The following is a 25,277-nucleotide window of genomic DNA, read 5'->3' as shown; positions in this document are numbered from 1 at the left end:
GGTGCCCGTGGATAGCAGAAGGACGACGGCGACAACAACGACGATGAGGACAACACCATCTTGTACCGCCGCCTCGACTACTCTCCGCCGTCTTTTTATATTTTAAATTCTGTTTTTTATTTATTCTTATATGTAAAATTGGCCTAAATATGATCTGCCTTCATCTAAATAGGATTGATTTCGCTGGTTTGCTTTAATTTCTTTCAACTTTTGAACATTTGCCCAACCCATAAAATTTTCTTCGCCGGCCGGCAAAACATCTCTGCCGGAGGCCGAATGGGGGGTGTGTGGGGGAACAGGTAGGAAGAGAATTGCAGACATGCAATTCAGCCGCCGTTCGATCCACCCGATCACGAGCAAAGTCAACGAATCCAGTAACATCCAACCGTTGCCTCCACGCAGCCACGCCACCTTCACTTCCCAATCCCCACGGACCACCACGCCTATCGAGATTCAACCGATTTCCCACGCGACAGAACGCCGACGGGGAGGTCGAGGCGGCTGCGATGGCTCTGGAGGTGCCGCCGGAGGAGTCCAACCGGTGCGTGCGCGGGTGCTGCCGCAGCGCCGCCATCCCGCTCCACCTACCCGCCGCGTCCTTCTCCCTTCTCTCCCCCATCGCGCGAGGTAAGCTAACCCTGCCTGCCCCATGCTCACTTCTCCTCTTCCCTGATGTTCTGGCTTCTGAGGAATGTCGTGTGGTGATGGGTGGAGGGGAAATGCGATGAAGATGTGACGCGACATGACGTGATGCGCCGTGCAGGGTCAGAGAGTACGGTGTACGAGGCGCGGCTTGGGGGCGAGCGCGCCGCGGCCAAGAAGCCCGTGCTGTCCACTTCCGACGACCTCGACAAGTTCCACTATCAGCTCCAGCTTCTATGGTCGGTAGTCTCTTTTTTACTACTACTCCGCACTTGCTTCACAAATGCCCCATATTCCCGATGACAGCGAGGGAAGCCATTGCTCACAGCTGATGTGCGTTTGCTAGAGACGTCTGATTGGGAATCATATGGAGGATGGGCTAGTTGTGCTTCTGCCGCCATTTAGCTTCAGGTGATAACAATGGTGGATCCAGGATTTTGCAGTTAGGTGTCCATAGTTAAGAAAATTCTACCTGAAATATAACATTAAAGTCCGCAGTGGCAAAAATCAAAGTACAAAATTGTGGCAACATCTCACAGAATCCTGGAAAATATAATAAATAAATAAATCAAACCTAATACTGGAAGGAGATACAATGTCATAATGTTTTACCTGCAAAAAGAACTCCCCCTCAAGTTTTGAAACCAAACAATCATTTAGTATCGTGTGCACATATTATTTCTTACCTTATTTTTCACAAAATTCATCAAAGCGAACACAAAGTTCCATGGAAATGGAAAACGAATGGAACTTATACCTCAGCATCGGCTTATGCGGCTCATTTTAATGTCTCCCATCCAAAGTTTTCATCCGCCAAGATTTGGTCTGCCATTGCCAAACCTAAGTGCAAGTTCTTCTTTTGGCTGGTGCTTCACAGGACTACAGGAGAGTCCGCACGGTTGACTTGCTTGCCGCACGTGGTTGGCCACGTGATCCCAGATGTCAGCTTTGTCTTTAGGCCCCCCAAAAATGTAACACACCTTCGTAAAGACTGCTCCTCCTCGGTTGCCGTTTGAAATCATGTGAAAACCTGGATGGGGGAGGTCAGCAGGGTTTTGCTCTGCACACTGTGGAACATCTGGAAAGAGAATGAGTCTGTCACATTTTGAGTTGGCCATGGCCTTTGATGATATTAAGTAGCGCGCTTTGGCTTTTATGAAGCCCAGCCAACTGTGGGCATTGGTTAGTTTCGCCAATGTTTTTTTTTTGTTTTCTAGGGTTTAGGTACTTTCCCTAAATGTGTGCTGCTTCCTTGTACGCCTGTCTCCTTTTCTTCTTGATGAAAAGTCAGAGCTCCTGCTTGTTTGTTGAGAAGAAGTGAATACTAACACTTATTTTTCACATGACCAAATTAGCCGTTAGAAATTTGGGGCATTACGGAGGAATGCTCCATGCGAGCTATAGGCGCGTCATTGGGAGGCATGATCTGCCGTGGGCATGGATGCATGGTAGTGGCTGAGGGGCGTGTGTGTGACCAGGGTTGGCTGCATTGCGCGAGGACTGCTGTAATTAGTGGATTTTCTCTTTTGAGGGTAAAGTAATTGGCAGAATGGGTTTGCGTCACAGAGTTCAGTGATGGGATTGACTGACCACATGGGCTGTTGGGTGGGGAGAATTGATGGAATACATCTATTGATACACATAGCAATTATGCACTATATACATCTAACCCCATGACCCTGCGTGGATTCGCCATCCGCCCCTGTGCGCCAACAGTTTGGAGCATAAAAATGAGAATAAGTTGTTTCATAAAGAGCTCACACAACTGAAATGGCATTGAGGCATTAAAATCTCGTAAAGATCCAAACTATTATGTAGGAAGCTGCGCAGGCACATCTAACTATATATCAGCACAGTACTTTTTTGCCGTCTTATATTTCTAGTTTACTATTATATTTTTATTTTCCTTTCCCCGTCTAGGTCCTCTCATGACCTAGGGATAGCACATGTAAATATGTGACACATCCCTTTTTTATTATATTTAAAGCAGTAGGAGACTTTCCTGCTGCAAGTTCTACAAAAATTTGTATATCCCAGACATGCATGCCATTTTCTGGTTATCTCCTTCACTTATGAAAGGGTTGTTTTGTTAGTGGCCAGTGCCACATTAAAATTTTGGTTAGAATGAGTTTTACATCCTGAAGAATTACTATTGCCAGGTTTCTAATTTCTTGGTTAATTTGGGGATTACAATGCACATGCAGTAAGCTGGATCATCCAGGGTTGGCAAAACTGATTGCAGCACATGCACGTCCTCCAAACTACTTGATGTTCTTTGAATTCTTTGAGCCTCCAAACCTAGCAGACAAGATACATGTCGAGGAGTGGAGCCCTTCTATCCAGCAAGTGGTTAACATTGCCAGCTATCTAGGTCCTGCTTTGTCACAGTTCTACTTTTCCTCGAGATTGTGTTTTGTCGTGTATTTTATTTGCAGATGTTAGTAATTATATATTGGTTTAGCAAATAGAACTGGATTTGTAATCGAAGAGCATGAGAATAGAGTTTCATGAGGAACTGTTTTTTAAAAGGTCTGCATTGTCGGTAATCGCGCTTCTTTCTTAATTGCCATATAAGATCGGAATTGTATATCTGTTTTGTTGACATGATTTAGTATGCATACAAATTGTTGTAGTACTACATAGGATCTCTTTTCTTGACTGGTGATTATTTTTAGTAGTTTCACCTTTTAGTATATCCAAGTGGTGAATAAATGACAAAAAAATTGGTATCACTCACATGTAGCATTTATGTTCAAGTAAAATAATTTTGTACTTTCACTTGTACTCCTTTTTAACCCTGGTACTTTTGGAAGATTTTACACATCCCTGTTTACTACTGTGCAATTTTAATATGTACTTATTCATTCTGGTATGGTGCTTCTAGTAAAAAAGGCATGCATGCAATACCTACGTTAAGCATGAATTCGTTGTAATGCTAAGTGGACTGAAACATAATATGATCTTCATGCCATATAAAATGCAAAGATGATGATAAGCTAAAGTTAAAGTCAATGACTCAATGGACTAAGCAGTGCTGCTAATTATAGAAGCACCAATATATATTTCTAATTCAGAAATAGTAATGCATGGCTGAATTTTCTTTATTCTTGCAGGTATGTCTTGCTGCATCCTGATCTTAGTTGGATGTTCGCTCTTGGAAAACAGAGTTACCAATTTGAAATTGCTTTTCACTGTACTGTTACAGCAAAGACTCTCGAATACCTACAAATCCTTGGGATAGTACACAGGGATATAAAACCAGCAAATATTTTGGTATGTTCCTTGCTTTTTTCTTTTATCGATGTGTCAGACTCTTGAATTGTATTCTTTGAACACATAATGATTTTCTTATCTCTGTTCCATGTATTGATTTTTATGATTCTGTACAGCTAGATAAAGATCTCCTTCCACGACTAGCAGATTTTGGCTTGGCTATGTACCAGAAGGATATTAAAAGTGTTTCAGTTGAAAACTGGAAATCATCTGGCAAGCCTACTGGTGGTTTCTATAAAAAGAATATGGTTGGGACACTAATTTACATGGCACCAGAAATTTTGAGAAAGGATTTACATACAGAAAAATCAGATGTATATAGCTTTGCAATATCAGTAAAGTAAGACATTTCTCCTACGGAATTAGTATTTAATACATATAGGCTCTAATCTTTTCTATCATAAAACTACAGTACAAACTACAGAAAATGTGAAATCTTTGTATGACATTTTTATCCTTTTGGAAGAATGCTTCACTTGACACATTTAAGACCGCTCGTTTCATCCATAATTCCACATATAGGAAGATGCCACATCTCTATTGTAGGGAGTGGCATATCCCACATTTTTTTTTCGAAATGGGTCATCCCAACCTCTGCATCAATCGATGCATACGGCTTTTTATTGCCAGAAAGTATGAGATCATATCCCACATAGATACATGATGCGTAGCAAGGTTCAAAAAAGCGCTGAGCGCTAAGTGAGCGGTGAGGCACCGCCTAGAGGAAGTGCTGCTTAAGCGCTCAGGCCAAAATCGTACAGAAGTGCTGCTTAAGCGCAGTCGGTTGCATTTTTAGCGCATACAAGCTCCAATCTTCCTTTAATGTTGGCCCAGCGAGACAATATTAGCCCAGTAAAGCCCATACAAAACCCTAGCCTGCCCAGCTCAATCTGAACCATCTATATTTTCTAATCTGAACCGTCCATTTACTCTCTTTTATCTCTTTCCCTCACCTACTCCCTTCGAATCACGCATCAACAGCCGCAATGGCCTTCATGCAGCTCCTATTCCATGGATTCCCTTCCTCCGCCCCTCCCTCCACGGCTTCGCCCCACCTTCCCTGCATCCACCCCTCCTTACCTACCTTGTTTCCTTGACCAGATTCTAGCATGAGCACACAAGGTCGCTTAATTGCGCGCTCAGGCCATAAGCGAAGCGTAAGGCCGCCGCTCAGCGCTTAAGCGCGCCTAGGCGTACGCTTTTTTGAACCATGATGCGTAGACAGTTATGCTAGATGTCACATATCATGTCCAACATGTATTGGGTGTTGGGTACTGCCATTTGCATGACAGTTCTGTGACATACATCAATTAGGTCTATGTTCACACAGTATCTAGGGATATAACTATTAGTGAAACTTGATAGTATATTGTGATATTGGCATGAAGGCTGAGGTGAAGCCTAATTTTAGGACTCCACCAAGCTAGGTGATATTTCATCGAAGATTGACACGCTATGACGACCTACGATATGTAATGATTAAGTCTAAGGTTGTGTCAACAATTTATATTAGTTTCTATGTTATTTTATTAGCTAGGTCATGTTATGGGCCACTTAGGGTTTTTATATTTGTGTAGTTTTGGTTTGGGCCTGTCTAACCAAATTAGGTCAAACCCATCTAGGCTGGGCGCCCCACCCTCCATAAGGAGATGGTGCGGCTAGGGTTAGGGTTAGGATACGTTGAATTTGAGTTTAGACACTATCGCGTGTGTTCGTGGTGAAGCATCCCTCCGGGGATGGCGTTGCCGTTTATCAGTTTGCAATAAAGATCGATGTGAAGTTTCTTGTGTTTATCAAGGATTATCAGGCTCAGGTTTGAGGCGTGTAGATTCCTCTCCACGTTGCTTGCTGGATCCGTTCCTCTTCTTCAGTTTGAGTTATCGCGTGATTGGAAGAATCTGCTACCGGTTGTCTCGCTGTGAAAGATCGGGCAAAACCCTAGGATCATCAAGTCGATCCAAAACCCTAGCTTGGTGGAGTCCTAAAATTAGGCTTCACCTCAGCCTTCATGCCCGTATCATATTGTATTTCCAGTATTGCATTCTCTTTTGGTTTTACACAAGACATTGGTTTTATCTTTGTTTTTTATTTGAATGCTGATTTAATGTTTATCCACATGTGCGTTTAGGTTTGTTGAATTATATATATGTATGCTCTTTAATTTTTGGGAAATCAGGCAATAACCTGAAAACAAAACTAAATGACGGTAACAAATAGAGATGTTGCAAAAATCTTTGGTTCAAAAATAGCGTTGCAAAATATCTTATGGTGGAAATGACATTACAGTTAATTTGTCATCAGTTGGATGCTGAAAAGTAGAAACATCATTTCTATCCCTCCGGTGTTTTTGTATCTTTGCACCCAAATGAGATTTATTTGGAGTCAAATTTTCATCCACCTCGCATTTGTAAGGGGCTATTCTCATACTTCCGTACCTATTTTTAACCCTTCCCCACTTTGGTTTACCATAACCCTACACAGTTTTGCTGTAGAAATTTGTTGTCACCTTTTGGACAGAAATGATAGTTCATATTCCATAATAAAGATATTTGTATATTTGTGTTTTTTTATGTTGCCCCCTAATTTCCCCTTTAATTTTATCATTTCACAGTGAGCTTCTTACTGGTGTGGTGCCTTACACAGACCTGCGAGCTGAAGCACAGGTGCTTTTTTTCTTTGTTCAATAGCTACGAGCATCATGTTTCACTAATTTTTACAAACATTAAGCCAGCATTGTACTATGGAGAATTTCATGTTGTCTACATGATTGCTTTGGCATTCTATCAAATTTGAAATTGAAAATTTTGGATTTATGATTTCATGCTAATCTAACATGCAAAAGTGCCAGTCAGTATAAAACTCTAAAATGTGTAGAGTAAATCATATAGTGGATTCCTAAATTTGTGGTGCGGTCAAATCAACCCATAATGTTGTAAGTTATACATTCTCACCTAACAACTTGTTTAGTGGTCAGTCGCATTTCTGAAGCTTCCCAGCCCGTCTAGTTTTGCTTGTATCGTAGGTTGACCCCGCTCAGCGTGCCATTCATGTTGTCGCTAATTTTACAAACATTACGCCAGCATTGTACTATGGACAATTTTGTGTTGTCTACATGATTGCTTTGGCATTCTATCAAATTTGAAATTTAAATTTCCGGTTTTTATGATTTCATGCTAATCAAACATGCAAAAGTGCCAGTCAGTATAAAACTCTAAAATGTGTAGAGTAAATCATATAGTGGATCCTGAACTTGTGGTGCGGTCAAATCAACCCATAATGTTGTAAGTTATATATTTTTACCTAACAACTTGTTTATGCGGTTAGCCGCATTTCTGAAGCTTCCCAGCCTGTCTGGTTTTGCGTATATGGTAGGTTGACCCCGTTGAGCATGGTATGAGTTTGTGTGCATAACAGGCGCGCTGAGGGAATGACAGTTTGATCCATCTTGAAAAGAGAACCTTTTGAAGCCGAGTTGTCCATCAGCCACCATTCTTTAACCCGTGAAAGCTAAGCATTAGTTAGGTTCAGGGTCCAGAAGTGCTCTCTGCTAGCTTTTCCAACAACTGCCTTTGATTTTGTCCAGGACTGGGCAAGTTCCTTATGGGCAAAAGTTACCCAGATTTAGCTGCTTTCAGATCTGCGACAAATAACTTAAATAAGTTGTTGGGTGAAAATGCTATGGGCGGCAGTCCGGAGTGCATGCAATGATAGTCTTGGATAGGATATACAATGTACATGTTCATGGAATTTTTGACGGCATCACGGTAGTGTTGAGACCATACCATAATTATAGTCATCTTTAGCTGAGATGTGCATTTATGTTCTCTGCAAATGATGGCTCACTCTATCTTTCTTTAGGCACACACTGTTCTTGAAATGACTTACACCGAACAGCAACTTACATCAGCTGTTGTTTCTCAAGGATTGCGCCCTGCTCTTGCCCTTCCAGAGTCGGGCTCACCGCCGAGTCTCTTGTCACTTATTCAGCGCTGCTGGGACCCTGATCCCAAACAGAGACCATCATTTGAGGATATTATTCAAGAGTTAAATGCAATACAGAAGCATTTAGTTACATATTCTTGCCCTCCGTCATCCTGTTCTGTGAACATGAGTCAAACGGGCAATGCGGAAGTACACCATTATCAAGAAACATTAAACTGGTTCAACCAAGGGGAGCTGTTCGCAAAGAAAGCAAACAAATTAGAACATACTGTGAATCCTTGGTCTGATTCTTTTGATCAATCCTCTGTCTCTATGTATCGTCCAACTTTAAGTTGGGGATCTTTTGCAACATGTGGACGAAGAGAAACAATGGAAGATACTCATTTTATGCTTCCCTGCATGTCTGAAGAAAAAGACGTGCATTCGTTTGGCATCTTTGATGGACACAGAGGTTCAGTATTCATCAGGTCTTATGTTTTGATTTCTGCAAGGTTTTGAATTTGCATATTTACACAATAATTCTTACAGGTGCGGCAGCTGCTGAGTTTTCTGTCCGAGCAGTTCCTGGATTTCTGAAGCAATTTGGCCACACCAGGTTCGGGTTAAACGCAAACTATCTTGATCTTTTTTTCTCTTCTAAAATATTCATGGAGTTCTTGTTCTGTTTAGCCCGACTGATACCCTTGTTGAAGCATTTATGAAGAGTGACACAGCATTTAGAGAAGAATTAATTATTCACCAGAAGTCAAAAAGGATTATACAGAAAGACTGGCATCCTGGTTGCACGGCAGTGACAGCACTGATAGTGAGAAACAAGCTTTTTGTAGCAAATGCTGGTGATTGCCGCGCAATTCTGAGCCGTGCTGGCAAACCATTTCCCATGACTAGGGTTGGCATCAATTCTCCTTTTCCCCTTATAGTACAGATTAGCATATAATGCAACTTTCTTTTTGTTTATGTTGATAGGATCATGTTGCTAGTTGCGCTAAGGAAAGAGAGCGTGTTATAAAGGAAGGGACTGAAGTCAGATGGCAAATAGATACATGGCGAGTCGGTGCAGCTGCCCTTCAGGTGCTCACATTGTTTTGTTTTTTCTGACATGTACTGACTTGAGTGCACTGAACTGAATAAACTTGCAGTTAGTAACAAATATCTTTGCATAGCAGAAACGCCTACTATGACTTATCTAAAAGACTAAAGATCAAGGTTTTAAATTGCATTTTGGCGGCTTTGTGATGAGGTCCAACCTATAGCTATGGTAGTTAATACAGAAGCTATTTCCAGTAGCGTTTTGATAAAAAAAGATACAGATGTCAAAAAATCAATAATTACACATTCGAAACTGATGTGGCCTAAGGGCAAGGATGTGCCCAGATCCCACGAATTTGACCAAGTGAGTGGGTGATTGAGGGGGAAGAGGATGAAGAACACAAGATCCAAATAAGAACACACACACACAACCCAACACAAACCAAATTTACTCCCTTGGTAGGTTAGACCAAGCCAATAGAACCACTTCTTAGAGAGACCCTTGGGTAGAATCTAACAAGTGGGAGATTGGTGAGGAGATCTCAACTAGAACTTGGATGAGAGAGGGGTAGCCTTGAATCATCCATGAAGAGTAGAAATCACTCAAGAGTGCCTTGATACAAAGAACATAGTTCTAGGGAGACAAAGCTCATGTAGTCTAAGCCTAATCTTGTCTAAAGAGCTAAGGGGTGGGGGAAGAGGTATATATAGGCCCAGATCCGTCCAGGGGTAAAAGGGGCATTACATAAATTATCCTGGTCCATAGATGAGAAATCAACGGTTGGGATGAAGTTGACTTCGATGGGGCCGATGGCGTGTGTTCGAAGCGCGATGCGGTGGGGCAGCGATGCTGCAGTGTTCGAAGCGGCGATGCCAGTGGGGCAGTCTTGGGGAGGATGGGCCGAGCGTCTTGGAGTGCGCCAGCAGCGATCGCCAAGTGGCGCAGCTCGCCTTGTCGTGGTCGCGGCCGGAGCCCTTCTCCTTCTTCTCGCTTCTTCTTCTTCTGCCTTCCCTTCTTCTTCCATGAACCATGTGGCTTCCTCTCCTCGGCTCCTTGACGCTCCCTTCTGGTTCCTTGACGAGATTGGTACCTAACGACATATAGACATAGGCATGAGGTAGCAATCCGTCCAAGGTTGTGTCGAGGTCGCCCATAGAGAGGAAGGAGTTCACCTTGACATATATGGCGGGGTTTGTGTTGTTGGTCCACTTGGGGGACTCCTTGGCCATGGTGTAGCGTCGACGATAGGCGGGGCTGCACTTGACGATCTTGAGGTAGCGACGTCGGTGACCAGGGGCTACATCATCTCCCCCCCCTTGGAAAAGAGTCGTCCTCGACTCTTGTTCCTCCTCACCAACGGTGTAGTCCATGATGGTTGTCCCATGTTGTGGTAGAGGGATAAAGTCGCGGTCGAAGAAGAGCTTGGGGAAAAACAACTTGCAAATGGAAAGCTTGTGGATGCCAATTTTGTGATCGGCGAACAAGAGGCTCTCAATCAAATACGAAGCATCAAGTCGTTTCTCCAAGAGGCGTTTGGCAAAAATGGGAATCAAAAGAGTATCAATGTATCCAAAATGTGGTATGGCAAAAATTTGTGCATGTAAGAGTTGTATGTTGTGAAGAAAGTGTGATGTGGTCTTGTCCCAAGCAAATGGAACAAGCAAAAGGCAAGTGTCGCGGCAAAATTTGGGGCAAAATTGTTATGTGCAATGGCAAAGCGATGGAGACTTCGAACTTGGGAGAGTATGGTTGGCTTGAGCCGAGTATGGGTGTCCTCAAGTGTGAAAGAATCCATTGCAAATGCCAAAGATGAAATGAGAAATCCAAAGAAGAGCAACTTTTTGTGTGACATGTGGCACAAGATGCATAAGGTGTCTCTCACATGTATGACATGGTCCTTGAGATTCTCGGAGTGTATGATGATAACATCAAGGCATACAACAATCATTGTGCCAACAAGATGTTTCAAGATAAGTTGCATAAGAGGCAAAAAGGGGTGACGAGGCATTGGTCCAAACCGGAAGCTCGACAAGACAAGCCGAAACACACGAGGGCGAAGGCGTTTGGGAACATACCCTTTGGCGTGAATCCCATGGGTTGGATCATGTATCTCGTCCGTGTTGGGGTAGCTCTCAATTGCGCGTTTCGTGAGCTCATGCTCCGTAGTAGCGGTGGAAGTCGATGGTCGGGTACCTACACATGGAATGAGCAAAACAAAGAGCGTATGTGCATGGTAGAGGAACACATCATCCATCATGATGTTCCAAGACTTGTGCACATCACCATTAGTGTCAAGCAAGATAGTATGAAAAGCATGGCGATAGTGCAAATGGCATGAAGGTGCATGTGTGGTATGTGGGTACTCATGATCATCAAAAATGGAGAAGGCTATGGGGGCCATCTCATGGACAATGAAATAAGCATGTTTGCATACCAAGCATAAGAAAGAGCAATTGTTCACAATCTTGGATGCAAGGATCATGGAATAGTGTAAACATGTGGGGCAAAGCATGCGGAAGCTAATGTCATCCTTGTCATTATCATTGCAAGCAATACATGGTAAAGAGCAAGTGGTCGACATATTGCAAGCAATGGTGGAAAAATTGAAGCTCTCATAGCATGGCATGTTCAAGGTATCACAAGCACTCAAATCCACATGATCAACAATGTTGTCAAGCAAAGTATCACATGGGAACATGAAGGTAGCATGTGACGTAGCAAATGGATCATCAAGATCATGCATGCGCTCATAAGTCATCATGTCCACTAGTGGGATCATGGCATCACCAACACCTATGTTGTTACCTTTGTCGGGCGACTCATTTGAAGTAGGTGTGGTGGAAGTAGGAGGATCCATGTGGTCGACATGTCCATCTTGGAGCAAGCATGGTGAGATATCATCGTCGTCATGCACCATGTACATCGTCTCCATGATCGGGAACTCGTCCTCCTCGGAACCTAGTGCAACATAAGGAGACAACAAAGAGGGAGAGGTTAAGGTGTTAGCAAATGTGATGTCCTCCATGGACCTATCATCTACCTCTCTCAACTCACTTTGTGTATCACTCATGTCCTCCAATTGGAAGCACTCAAACTCACATGTGGAGTAGTAGTCACTCAACTCACTATCACTCTCGCTCAAGTGGGCTAGGTGGCTCTCATGCTCACATGGGATTGGTACCAACTCATCAATCAAGCATATGGGAGTAGGCTCGACTTTCTCATCTCCATGCGCCTCCTTGGTTGAAGGGAAGTTCCCATGCTCAACCATCTCAACTCCATGTGCCTCCATAGGTGAAGGGAGAATCCCATGCTCACCATGCTCAACTCCATCGCCTCCCAAGTCGTCCTCAAGTGGTGGTGTCGTGGTGTAGTAGAGAGCTAGGCTCGGAGCCACATCATCCTTGAGGTGACCTTGTTGATCTTCATTTTGAAGTGTGGGCGCGATAGGCATCTTGGAGACTTGTGCATTTAGCTCGTCGAAGTAGAGCTTCTTGGCGCTTGGCGTTGTGCATTGCCATGCCACGTGACCCTTGGCCTTGCACACCTCACATAGGAGATTGGGACATTCCCGTGGAGGGTGGCCTTGTTGCTTGCACTTGTAGCATCGGAGTCCATAGGCACGTGACGAGGTAGGGGCCATTGTGGTGGTGGCACAAGAGGTGGAAGTCGCCTCATGAGGAAGGTATGTGCGATGAGCACTTGCCGTCCTTGTAGTGGTGGACACCCTATGATGGTGTTTGTCGCCTTCATGTCGAGGCTCTCGTCGTCGTGCGTCATCACCATGTCTTGAAGAGTGTCGTCGATGATCCTTGGAGGATGTTGGTCGATGGCGATCATGAGGTGGCTTGTGGCGGCGAAGATCATGTGGTGACGTGTGTCGATGAAGACCATGAGGTGGTAGTGGTCGACGACTATCATGAGATGGTGTGAGTCGATGACGGTCCTTGCCATGCCTAGATGATGGCTCATGCGACGTGGCATGTTGCTTGCGGCGCCTTGTGGAGCTTGGAGAAGAGTGTCGATGACGATCATGTTGGGGACGCCCTTGAAGCTCCATATGATGTCCTTGATGTCGATGATCTTGTGCATAAGCACTCTCATGGTGGCGCCTTGTGGAGCTCGGAAAAGTGTGTCGATGGCGATCATGTTGAGGACGCTCTTGATGCTCCATATGATGGTGCCCTCTTGGAGGTCCTCTATCTTCATATGTAGCTCCATTGGGGACGTAGGTGTACTTGGGAGCATCGTCTTTGCTCATCGTGGAGCGTAGGTGAGGCTCCGCCATGGTGTCGATGTCGTACTCGTGGCGTTGCTCCACCATGTCGCCCATGCTTGATGAGCCATTGTCGATGTAGAGCTCGTCGATGTCGTCCTCAAGGTGGTGTTCCACCATGTCGTCCATGCCGATGATGCTTGGGGAGCCATGGTCGTTGTCGAGCTCCTCGATGTCGGGGATGTCGGTGATGCTTGCGGAGCCATAGTCGGAGTAGAGCTCCACATGTTCCTCCACATCCGCGGTGCTTGAAGAGGAATCCTCCTCGAAGTGCTCCATGTAGTCTTCCATCTCCTCTTCTTCACTATCCATGTTAGCACGACAAAAGCTATATGGTGGGTGTTAGTGGAGAGACTACCTTCGGGTCTTACCTTGAAGTGATGGAATTGGGTCAACTAACGATACCGAGAGCAAAATGATTTGTTTTGGGGTACACACACAAAAACACACGCAAAAGCTAGCAAATATGGTGGTAGGTGAGGAATGGTGGAAAGCCAAAAGTCAAAATCCGAAATCAAGTATGTTGTTAAGAGTGGGTAAGCTCCAAAAATCAAATGTCCAAATGGTGATCACTAAAAACACGGAAAGGATATGGAACGCACACACGAGATGAACGGGGTTAGTGCGACCAAGGAATGAGCGGAAAAGTGTAAGAACCCAAAAGCGAGGGTGCTCGGTGTCACACTAACACAAGAAGAGATCAAAGCTTTGGTTGCAACTTGAGAGACAACAAGATTCACACGCGGCCTCTCTTCTCTTTTCTCTCTTTTGCTTAAAAGCTTTTTCTCTTTTGTATTTGGTGGCACTAGACACTCTTTTGTATATGTATGGTGGCACTTGCACTCTTTTGCTCTTTTTGTGTTTTGGCGGCTTTTTCTCGCACTATGTTAGCGTTAGCTCGCTTTTGCTATCTTGCCACACGAGTTTTTGCTTAGAAGCTTTACTCCATACGACACACACACCTCACAATCGGGACCACGTGCAATGTCTCGCAACACTTGATAAGCAATGCTCGATAGGATAGATCGCAAAAGGAAGAGGGGCTACAAGGTTAGGAGGGAGCAAGTTATACCTAGATGAAAATGTTAGGCGGTGTTGGAACACACAACTTGCGATGATGGCGACGACGGTGTCGTAGTTGCGCCGGAGTCCGGGGTGCCGAAGGTGTCGCCGCGGTGTTGATGTAGGCGCGGAAGCTTGTTGGACAAACCTTGCACTCCGAAACGGAAACCGAGCAAAATAAGTCAATGCCCGAAAACTTGGGTCACGACGAGCGATCGAAGGTGTCAAAATTTTGGAGTCGGAAAATTTCGAAAGCGGTGTCTAAATTAGAGTCAATATGAAAAGGGATAACTGTGAAAGTTTGGGGTCAAACGGGCGCCGGAAAGTTGTCAAAATTTGGGGCAAAAAATGGAGACAGAATTAGGCGAAACTGAAACAGCATATGTACATAGGGCCGGTAGTGCCGCTGTGGTCTGGCCGGCAGTGCCGGGGTGGACAGCACGGCAGTGCCGGCCGGATTGAGGCGGCAGTGCCGGCCTGTCCTTGTGAACTTGCGCGTGGAGGGAATTGAGCGTGGTGCTTTGGCTGGCTGCTGGAGGCTTGCGCGCTGGTGGCTTGCGGGCGGGAGCAGCTGGTGGCTGAGCTAAGTGATGCGGCGGGCGATGGTGGTTGGCGTGCTGCGCGCGCGCGTGTGTGTGGGGCGAGCTGAGGGCGGCCGGCGGTAGCTTGCGTGCGCAGGGAATTGGCGGGCGAACGGGCTGCTGGCGCGCGTGGCCTTGGGTGAGCGGCTACTGTGCTGTGGCGATGGGCTGGAGCGGCGCGGATTTGTGCAGCAGCAAGGGTGGGATCGGTGGTTGCGGGCGACGGCGGGCAGTGGCCAGGGGCGAGCGTGGAGGATCGGCCTGGGGAGCGGAGTGGGGCGGCTCAGGCTGCTGGTGGTTGCGATGCGGGCGAGGAACAGAAGGCGCGGGCGGGTTCGGACGGTGGGCGTTGACCCCAGGAAGAAGATGGAGGCCAGCGGCGGCAGTGCCGGCCAAGGCCCACCGGCAGTGCCGGTCGAGCGGCAGTGCCGCCAGGCAGCACCGCCCGGCAGTGCCGGCCGAGCACGATCCTGATGAACAGCTCGACGAACTGGCGGAAATTGGCTCAGAAAATCTTCGATTCGGGCAGAAATTGATGGAATTGGACGGGGAAAATTGGGGAGGATGTAGATCTACCATAAGAACACGAAATCCATGGATCAAAACCACTCAAAACGCAACAAAATCACAGATCTGACCAAAGGCAATTTAGGGCTATTTTTTGGGGATTTTTTGGAGAAAATTTTTGGGGCGAATTTGGGTGGATGGGGGTCAAATCCGGGCTAACCAAGAGCTTCTGATACCATTTGATGTGGCCTAAGGGCAAGGATGTGCCCGCATCCCACGAATTTGACCAAGTGAGTGGGTGATTGAGGGAAGAGGATGAAGAACACAAGATCCAAATAAGAACACACACACACAACCCAACACAAACCAAATTTACTCCCTTGGTAGGTTAGACCAAGCCAATAGAACCACTTCTTAGAGAGACCCTTGGGTAGAATCTAACAAGTGGGAGATTGGTGAGGAGATCTCAACTAGAACTTGGATGAGAGAGGGGTAGCCTTGAATCATCCATGAAGAGTAGAAATCACTCAAGAGTGCCTTGATACAAAGAACATAGTTCTAGGGAGACAAAGCTCATGTAGTCTAAGCCTAATCTTGTCTAAAGAGCTAAGGGGTGGGGGAAGAGGTATATATAGGCCCAGATCCGTCCAGGGGTAAAAGGGGCATTACATAAATTATCCTGGTCCATAGATGAGAAATCAACGGTTGGGATGAAGTTGACTTCGATGGGGCCGGCAGGCGGTGTGTTCGGGGCGCGATGCGATGGGGCCGCAGGTGTGTTGAGGCGGCAAGAGCCGGTGGGGCCGGCGCGTCGGGAGGATGGGCCGGCAGTCGGAGTGCGCCCACGGCGATGCCGGCCAAGTGGGGCGGCGGTCGGCCTTGTCGTGGCTGGCGGCTGGAGCCCTTCTCCTTCTTCTGCTTCTTCTTCTTCGGTCTTCCCTTCTTCTTCCATGAACCATGTGGCTTCCCTCTCCTCGGCTCCTTGACGCTCCCTTCGGTTCCTTGACGAGATTGGTACCTAACGACATATAGACATAGGCATGAGGTAGCAATCCGTCCAAGGTTGTGTCGAGGTCGCCCATAGAGAGGAAGGAGTTCACCTTGACATATATGGCGGGGGTTTGTGTTGTTGGTCCACTTGGGGGACTCCTTGGCCATGGTGTAGCGTCGACGATAGGCGGGGCTGCACTTGACGGTCTTGAGGTAGCGACGTCGGTGACCGGGGCTACATCAGAAACCTTGTTAAAAATGTATATAATTTCCACTTTGGATGTAAAAATTAGCTTTTTCCAAGACCTAGCATATAGCATGATTAATGTTTTGAACTTACGCATTTGAAATCATGGGACTCCCATACACCGTGTAGCCCAGTTTTGCATAGATATTATCAGATTTGTATCTTCATATATGTGACCGAATTAATTCAGCTGTATGCGCCCACAAGTTTACTTCTATAAAGTTCTATGCCCTGACTCCAACATAAGTTGGATTAAGCATTTCTGGTTGTTAATTAAGTTGAAGGAAAAATTCAACGGCAAATGTACTGTGATCCCACCTATCTTGTTTATACTTAATACTATATAATAGCCTCTTACATGGTTCTAGTAATTCAGAGTCAGATGATTATGCACATAATTCTACAGTAAAACAAAGCATATACTACATCTTCTCTACAGATAGAATGCAACTCCCAGCAATTTTTCCATGGTTACAGCAGAACTAGCAAGATTTGACCATGTTATGCTTGCAAATGATTCACCTAGTATCTTTAAAACCAACATGGAGGGTCTATTAGAAGACTTCTTTGATGCAAACCTAACTTGATGAAGATTATTCTATTCCTCTTTCCACTAAGATTAGCCAACTCAATAAACTAAGGCAAGATCATTTCTTTATCCTATTTATCCTTATAAATGATGCGTCTCAACTTCTTTAGAAAGCTTTTTTTTTCGAGAATACACCCTGGAAGGTGTATCAATCACATAGAAGAAAGGCCAAAGACGGCCGGTACAACGCCAAGAAGGCTACAACTCCACACCACAACGAACGGTACAACACCAACCATGGCTACCACGATACAAACGCACACCCGGCTGACAACACAACCCACAACCAGACACCGAAAGCTTACCTTGCATTGTCCCCTGCCAAGAATGGCGAGGAGGCGATACACCAAGCTCCCGAACCGCGTCACGCCCGATGAAGGAAACTTCATGAAGGCCGACCCCAACTCCAAGATGGCGTAGATCAACGCACCGCCCGCCCTTGAGCGCCTAAGAGATGGCGAGTGGACGGTGGGACGGGAACCAAACCGGAGAAGGCTTCGGCCAAGAAGCCTCATCAACGGTGTACATTGCGCACCGGAAGCTCACGCCCTAAGCGGTGGCCAAACATCAACTCCATCAGACGCACCGAGGACTCTGAACAACCAAAGCAATGCCTCCAAGGAGGGAACAACATTGTTGTGCTGCCACTGCCCGATCCGATGATGGATCTAGGGTTTCCCTCGGTGCTCGAGGCGGGGGAGCACGAGCAAGGCCATGACGACGCCTCCAAGAAGGTGACGACATCCACGGGCGTCGCCGTCGTCAGCAACATGCAGGGATTTCGCCCCGGCCTGTTGACCACCCCCAAATCTACCAGACAAGCGCACAAGGAGCCTCCTTTTAGCACACCGCCGGCGAGAGGCGCGCTGGAACGGCAGTTGGCGGAGTAGGAGGCGCTGCTCGCCGGTCCACCACCACAACTGGATGGGACTAGAAGGTGGAGTTCCAGCCCGCCGCCGCCATGAACGGCCGCCAACACCACCACGGTGCCGAGCAGGCAGCAGCCAACCATGCCTGCTGCGGCCGAGCCAGCTCCACAGGTCCACCACCAGACTGAAGACCATGGGGAACCTGGAGCTCAACTCCGCCGGAGCAGGCACACCACCGCCGGGGAGAGGCCGCCGGATCCGTGAGACACCACACCGCCACCACAAGGGGCCAGGGTCACCGCCCGTGGGGAGAGACCCTGCCGCCGTCGTCAACGCCTGGGCTTTGCCTGGCGTGACCTCTGGCAGCGGCGGAGTGGGGGGAGGACGGGAGGAGGAGGCGCTGTTTTAGGTTAGAGGGGGGTCGGGTCGCCCTGGCTTCATTTCATTCCGCTCCCTGATGAAACCAGGAACAAGGAAACACTGACCGAATTCACAATTCTTGGATTAGAAAGCTTTTAAAAATACTTCATCTAAAAATAGGTGTCTTAACTTTATCTAGATACGAAGGTATGTATCGTTGACAGGAAGGAGTGTTTCTTCTTGACAGGTCACCAGGTCAATTGGTGATGATGACCTAAAGCCAGCAGTGACTGCATTGCCTGAGGTTATTGAAACTGATTTATCCACTGATGACGAGTTCCTGGTTTGTCCCTTTTAGCTTTACTTATGTTGCTGTTCTTCAGTTTGTCATCCTACATAAATGTGATACATTTCAATAATGCATTAAATTATAAACCATGAACCTTGATGATCGCGAAATATCTAGTGTTCGTGTTTGAGCAAGTTTCTATGGTTGCACAGAAATATGTAACTTCATTTGATCTTTATAGGTTATGGCTAGCGATGGACTGTGGGACGTGGTAGGCAACGAGGATGTCCTATCCATCATCAGGGACACAGTGAAAGAACCTGGAATGTGCTCCAAGAGGCTGGCTACGGAGGCCGCGTCGCGGGGCAGCAAAGACAACATCACCGTCATCGTTGTATTCCTTCGCCCCGTCACCACAGCAGAGAGAGTATACTAGCGAATTAACCCTTGTGTGAAACTTGCATAGCTGTCCAACGTCACCCCAGATTCTGTAATCACTACGGTGAACAGATAATCACATCCATACACATACAAATTGGTCACTCTGTATTGGGCCAGAAAAAAAATGATTGTGTATTTAATTTCTTCAAGTTTTTTGTTGTTGTAATGCCACTTATATTACCACTTGTATACCACGGCTACAAGCTAAAGGATTACGTGCACTCTTTCATGTATGACTCAGTAAATGGATTTTTCCTCTTTTGAGAACTCGACGTGTGACTCACTTCCTCTCCTGAAAATTTGTAAAGATGTTGATTGGCCTCGTTATAATTTTGTTGTACTTGTATACTTGCATATATCTCATACATTGATGAAGTCTACACAGCAATAATGCATAAAGGGACCACGTGATACACGTGGTAAGCAATCAAAAATAATGCATGCTGGGTAACTGTACACAGCGTTATATAAACAAATTACTCTGGCCTTACACGGGGTAAGCTTACCAACAATAAATACACAGCAAACCTGTCACTAGCTTTTTACATGAGCAGAATAATTTGGAGAAACCACGAGACATAGAATGCATTCAGAGAACCTCGACCTGGACTTGAGCAAACTGTGAGAACCTCGGCCTGGACTTCGAGAAACTGAGAGAACTGACCCGGATTTTGACAGATTGAGAGAACCTTGACCCAGACTTCCACAAATTGATATCGCCAGAGACAGGTCAAGTTTCTCTTCTGAATTCTGGTGGCAACTGCTGCAGGCAGGCTTACAGTGATGACTGTACATGCCCTATGAACCATCCATCTGAAATGTGGGAGAAGAAAAAGTTGAAACAATGAGTATTACGGCTTGAACACACCTGTTGTTGGGTGCATGTTTTTTTAACCTTCTAGAGAACCTAAAACGTTCGAACCGTACTCAAACAACAGTTTGCTGCAAGAAAGTGACACCACCAACATGAAGGTAGTTTTCCAGCATTGATAGGAAAATTATAATTTGTACTTTCAAGTATTTGTGTGCACATGAAGTTGACGCTTCTTAGTCTGCGTTGGCCAAATCAGCTGTGAGCTGTTGTCCTCTTTTTGTTGCAAGACACCATTTCTTACTAAAGAAACCCTGGGGGTGATCTTCCTTGACTCGTCAACTTAAGCAATATGACACGTCTTGCTCTGTGTAACTTTAGGCCTACTCTTGTTAATTATGACGATATTGTGGCAGCTGGCAACAAAGCTGGACTTATCCATCCATGACAGCACTCTAGATTTGTCTAATGGATGTGACCCACATTCCAAATGAGACAGCGAAGTTTACACAAGCCATTTAAATGGCGCAACCATGATCAGGAAAAAAAAAGAAGAGGAAGCCACATATAACAGTAAATAGTTTGTGGATCCCAACCTTCTACTCTTCCATGCTCATGTATGTGTGACTAGTAATGGCCGTCTGGCTTCGTCTGTCGACCCTTTTCTGAAGTAGGCATATAGCAACAACTGTATGACGCCCAAGACAGTCCCAATCCCATTCGGAATCTGTAATTGTGCAAACCAACAACAAGGAAGGAACCAAATGCACATGATGTTAGATATCCTTCCAAGCAAGAGCTATGACCGGCAATAGAAAAGTGGATCTTACATATATGAAGAAATCATCCAGCAGCATTCCATATGCGAAAAATGACACGCTCATCAGGGACATGGACAGTGACAAGTAGAAGGGCATGTACTCGACGCTCTTCGTCTTGATCACCAAATTCTGTCAAACACACACACACAGAAAAGAAAAAAAGAGATCATTACCAAGTAAAATTGCAGAACCCACCCTGCAGCTGATTATACGCCAGATAGGATCATGAATTGCAAACTTAGTGGGGCTACTTGTAAAAGAACAAGTACTCACGATGATTGACAAAGGGGACGCGAACATGCAAATGAGGGACGCGACGCTGAGATAGCCGACGAATGTCTGGCGAGGTTTGTGATCGAACATTGCCATACTGACATACACAATGAGGCCGAATGCGCAGAAGACGCCCAGGAGCAGCATGGACACCTTCAGCTGCAAGCATGAAACCACAAGTTGTTACAGACGCACAAGGCAGAAGAAACTTTTTTCTATTTTGCGGGGAAGACGGAAGAAACTAGAGCAAAGGAGAAGTGGTGGCCACGGTACCAACCCTCTTCTTGGCGTCAGCGTAGGCGATGAATACCGCGGTGTACGCGAGCTGGAATGCTGCGCCGATGGTGTTGACGGTGGCGACTAGGACGACGCCGTAGGAGACGAAGGGGAGGGCGTACCATACGCAGATGAGGCAGTTGAGTAGCGAGTAGATGTAGGGCATGGCCGAGAACTGCTCCGTCGACCCATTCCGGACGATCCTCCTGAATGTCGGCCTGGAATCAACAGCAGCGGCGCCTTAGCATTGGATCGGTCGAGCCAAGAAGGAATCGGGTCGAAATCGAAAGGGGGACACTTACAGCGGGGAGACGAAGAGCACGAATGCAAAGATGTTCCCTGCAAGACAAGAGAGGATTGCGCGGCGGAAATGTCAAATCCGGCCAACTTTCTTGACGACGACGACGACGACGACGGGGCCTAATAAGAAGTAGAGCAGAGAGAATGGAAGGTGTGGTAGCAAGTACCTGCAATTCCTGCCCCATAGCAGCAGAGCTCGTGGTAGGAGGAGGCTCCGGCCCAGCCGAGAGGAGCCATCAGTGCAAGGATGATGGATCCCGATCCGCTGACGCTCCCCGCCCCCGTCCTCCGATCCCCGGCCCCTCCAACAGCCGAGGGAAGCAGATGCCTGAGTGTGGGTTCTTTCTTTCTTCTAGAGCTGGATGATATACCACCACTACCGGCAGCAGCAGCAGCTCGCCGGCTCCACCACCAACTGGCAAAGAGCTGACCCGTAGAGTTTTTTTTCCTCCTCCTCCTTCGACTCGTTCCCAGTTGTTGAAAAGAAAAATAAGCACGTGGGATGCAAGATGGGATATCCTGCGATTTTGTTCGACTGCCCGGTCGGTCGGGGGTTCACGGAGATGATGGCGATGGCAGGGCAAGGGGCCGCCCGGTCTGATCCATTTGCCATGGCACGGGACGGGACAGTGTTGCGAGCACATGCTCGGGCGGCGCGGCCTCACCCGACACGACACGCCACACCACGCGCGCGCGGAACCGTGAAACCTCAACAGCAGATCAGCTGACATATCTCCTGCTACCCATCTTCCCCGTCGGTTTCCAATTTTGTTCAAACATTCATGTTTCCAGCTAGGCGTGATCCCGCGCATCTCCTTTCCTTGACCCGCACCGCCTAGTGATTCTAATGCATAATTACTAATTAGGCGTGTTTCTTTTTATTATTTACATTTATGGACACTATTGATCCACATCATTTCCAACCAAGTCCAGCGCTTAGATGAAACAAAAAAAAGGATAGAGTACTAGCTAGTTGTACCTTTCGAGATCCTGCAAACACATTTTTTCTAACTTAGATGCGTTTGTCAAAATTCACTACTTACAAAAATTGAAATCGCAAGGAGATTAGTTGTTACTAGCATAAATGCCCGTGCGTTGCTACAGTCAATCAAATTTAGAGTGCTCAATAAATTAGTCTCTTAATTTTGAACAAATGAAATTAAGATGTTAAGAAGGTGAGTGTCAACAACACGTTGGCTACCGTCTTTTTCCCGTCAACCTACATGGAACTACTTCTGGTGAGTATCTTCACCAAAATACATTAATTATAAATAGCAGTCATATCTAGATACAGATGGTTGTCTCACTTTTATCTACATACAAATGTATTTAGATTCATTTTAGTTACAGATGTATATCTAGATAAAATTGAGATACCCAATTTTAGACGGAGTGAGTATTATATATCAGTTAGTCAAAAGAAAATAGAATTGCCAAATAAACAGTACACAGTTGAAATTCTCTAGAATTATTATGTAGTATTCCATAGTTACAAGTGTAAATGAAACTTGTAAAGCTTAATTATGCAACAAGGATAGCTAAATATTTGCATTGCCAACCGGTTTAAATATTGACTATCAGATAAACCAAGCAAATCTGCAGAGTTTAGAGTGTCTATGTATTATACATACATTTGCTTAATGCTGAAAGGCATATGTAATGCACTGCAACACTTGAAGTACACGCCGGTGGGCATTTGCGTAATGCTGAAAGGCATATGTAATGCACTCCAACACTTGAAGTACAGGCCGGCAGGCGGCTCCTGTGAACCCATTTTTTGAAAAGTTTCGTTTGTGATCTCAAAACATGTTTTAAAAATCGAAACACAAAATGATTTCTCAGATGATCTCAAATATGTGCCCTGGACATGAGTTTCGTGACGAAAAAATCTTTTATTTTGTCTCGGTAAAAAAGTGAAATTTTGCAGGGCTATATAGCAGTATATATGTGACGTATTTTGTCTTTTTTAGATTCTGAAATAAAAAAGTGGTTTCTCCGCGAAAACTTTCTACGCACACATGGAACATGCGTACGTACCCGGATATTTTTATTTCAGAATTTTTTAACATTTGGAAAATGCATTTCCAACTAGGGTTCACATGCACCCAGGTTCAAACCGGACTTTTCCCACTTTTCACTTGTCATAGTGAAATTCGGCCTTTTCTTAGGCTTGTAATGTAAACTCCTTTTCTATCAATGAATCGAAACGCAAGCTTTGCGTTTTCGCGAAAAATAGTGAAATTTAAAGGGGCTCATTTATATGAATCTTACCATTAGAACTAATCTGAACCTAAAATTGCAAGGTTGATGTGGGAAGACGCCAGCAAAACCATGAGCTTTCTGAATTAGTTAATCAACTGATATAAATCCGAAATAGACTCATCTGTGTAACTGTGTTTTGTCTTTTGTCCCAACAAAGCAGATGAAGGATATATATTTCTGCCCATTTCGAGGGCGATGACCGACTCCTTTGAAATTACATCGAGTTCAGCTCCAAACCAGCAACTCTAATTAATCTGGCTAGTGTAACTGGTGCTAACCTGCAGTATGCTGCGCAGGCTGCTCGATACGCACGCGTCGAGCACCAGTGCCGCCACAGTACGCCCGACGACCAGACCACCTAATCATCCCGTCCGGCGCGACCGGCTCGTCCGCATTGGATTCTCCTCGAAATAGGCTTTCGCCCCGCTATATTAATATAGCACAAGACCGATACAGCATAGGATCCATGGCTGGGGCAAACAGCACAAGCACGTCCAAAAGAAAACACAAAAGAAAGACAAGAGAAACTAATGCCGAAAAAAGGTCGGATTGATGAAAACGGAGATGCCTCGCGACCGCTGCGCCCGCCGGAGAATATCCACCACAAGCCTAGCACATGGAGACCCCGCGTACCAAGCAACACCTTCAAGAAGGGATGCGACGATGACGACGCTGCTGCCCGGAGTGATCCTAGGGTTTCCCCCGGTACGCGCAAGGACAGGGGAACAGGGCTTCACCCAACGCCCTTCAAGAAGGAAGGGTGGCGCCCGCGGGCGTCACCGCGTCGGTGTCGGCGAAACCGACAGGGATTTCTCCCGACCCTCGTAGTCCCGCCCTTGGACGCTCCATCGTGCTCCACCACACTCGCCGTCCACCACCTCACGCCACCACGGCCTTGCAAGCACCACCGCCGTCTCACCGTGACCAACGAACTGGGGACATCAGGAACAAGACGGGCCAACCGGGAGCGAGAGGCAGCACGACAGCAGCCACGTCGGAGGGAACCGCCTCCACCGCCGCCTGCGGACACCGACCGGACGCGTTGACCAGATCACACCAGGCCCAATTGGCCCGGCCGAGCCCGAGCGGGCTCGTGAAGATCCGGTCTCCGCGCTGCAGCGTACGTGCCGCCGGCAGCACCACCCCCCACGCAAGCCGCCCCTCCGTCCGTCGCGAGGACCACCGCAGGAAGGAGGCCAGCCCGCCCGGACCCGCATGGGGCCCGAAGGGCCCGGTCTGCCGGGCAGCGCCGCCCCGAGCCGCCGCGCCGTCCCGCGGCCAAGGAGCCGCGCCGCCACCTCGTCGCCACCCGCCGCCACGCCGCTCGTGGGACGCGCCGCCGGACCCCCGTCGACCCGGGCGCACCGTCGCTGCCCGCCAGCCCCGCCTCGGAGAGAGAACGCCGGGTAGAGGAGGGCCACCGCCGCCGGCACCGT

General features: G+C 46.7%; 2 protein-coding genes across 8 annotated transcripts; one reads left to right on the top strand and one right to left on the bottom strand.

Annotated features, from left to right (window-relative positions):
* Positions 1–258: 258 nt before the first annotated feature.
* LOC127323577 (protein kinase and PP2C-like domain-containing protein) lies at positions 259–19,365 on the top strand. 7 transcript variants are annotated; one of them, XM_051351696.2, is made up of 12 exons: positions 366–627; positions 764–881; positions 2,802–3,013; positions 3,848–3,915; positions 4,032–4,255; positions 6,527–6,578; positions 7,774–8,308; positions 8,386–8,452; positions 8,527–8,746; positions 8,824–8,928; positions 18,616–18,711; positions 18,899–19,365. In XM_051351696.2, the coding sequence occupies exons 1-12, from the start codon at positions 507–509 to the stop codon at positions 19,091–19,093; spliced, it is 2,013 nt and encodes a 670-aa protein (XP_051207656.1). In that variant the 5' UTR covers positions 366–506; the 3' UTR covers positions 19,094–19,365. The 7 variants fall into 7 exon arrangements, with proteins under 7 accessions (XP_071684335.1, XP_051207655.1, XP_051207656.1 ...); XM_051351697.2 differs by having other exon boundaries at positions 368–627; positions 2,847–3,013; XM_051351699.2 differs by having other exon boundaries at positions 474–627; positions 2,847–3,013; positions 3,756–3,915.
* A 121-nt stretch (positions 19,366–19,486) lies between these two features.
* Positions 19,487–22,047, bottom strand: LOC127323578 (bidirectional sugar transporter SWEET2a). The gene is made up of 7 exons (XM_051351700.2): positions 21,747–22,047; positions 21,582–21,618; positions 21,281–21,497; positions 21,004–21,162; positions 20,740–20,859; positions 20,506–20,636; positions 19,487–19,911 (listed from the first exon to the last, which is right to left on the bottom strand). The coding sequence occupies exons 1-6, from the start codon at positions 21,814–21,816 to the stop codon at positions 20,523–20,525; spliced, it is 717 nt and encodes a 238-aa protein (XP_051207660.1). The 5' UTR covers positions 21,817–22,047; the 3' UTR covers positions 19,487–19,911; positions 20,506–20,522.
* Between the last annotated feature and the right edge of the window lie 3,230 nt (positions 22,048–25,277).

Source organism: Lolium perenne, chromosome 3 (assembly GCF_019359855.2).
Source record: "Lolium perenne isolate Kyuss_39 chromosome 3, Kyuss_2.0, whole genome shotgun sequence".
In the NCBI taxonomy this organism is placed as follows: Eukaryota; Viridiplantae; Streptophyta; class Magnoliopsida; order Poales; family Poaceae; genus Lolium; species Lolium perenne.
The sequence above is the reverse complement of the archived record's forward strand: the minus strand, read 5'-3'. Positions and strand labels throughout refer to the sequence as shown.

What these genes read in the sequence shown, in the direction of transcription:
- LOC127323578 (XM_051351700.2), bottom strand. Translation starts at nt 21,816, where the DNA reads ATGGCTCCTCTCGGCTGGGCCGGAGCCTCCTCCTACCACGAGCTCTGC. An exon ending in GTGCTCTTCGTCTCCCCGCT is followed by an intron (nt 21,498 to 21,581) that starts GTAAGTGTCCCC and finishes TGTTGATTCCAG; the next exon opens with GCCGACATTCAGGAGGATCG. An exon ending in TGGATGATTTCTTCATATAT is followed by an intron (nt 20,637 to 20,739) that starts GTAAGATCCACT and finishes GCACAATTACAG; the next exon opens with ATTCCGAATGGGATTGGGAC.
- LOC127323577 (XM_051351695.2), top strand. Translation starts at nt 320, where the DNA reads ATGCAATTCAGCCGCCGTTCGATCCACCCGATCACGAGCAAAGTCAAC. An exon ending in TCGGTGCAGCTGCCCTTCAG is followed by an intron (nt 8,929 to 18,615) that starts GTGCTCACATTG and finishes TCTTCTTGACAG; the next exon opens with GTCACCAGGTCAATTGGTGA. An exon ending in CCACTGATGACGAGTTCCTG is followed by an intron (nt 18,712 to 18,898) that starts GTTTGTCCCTTT and finishes TGATCTTTATAG; the next exon opens with GTTATGGCTAGCGATGGACT.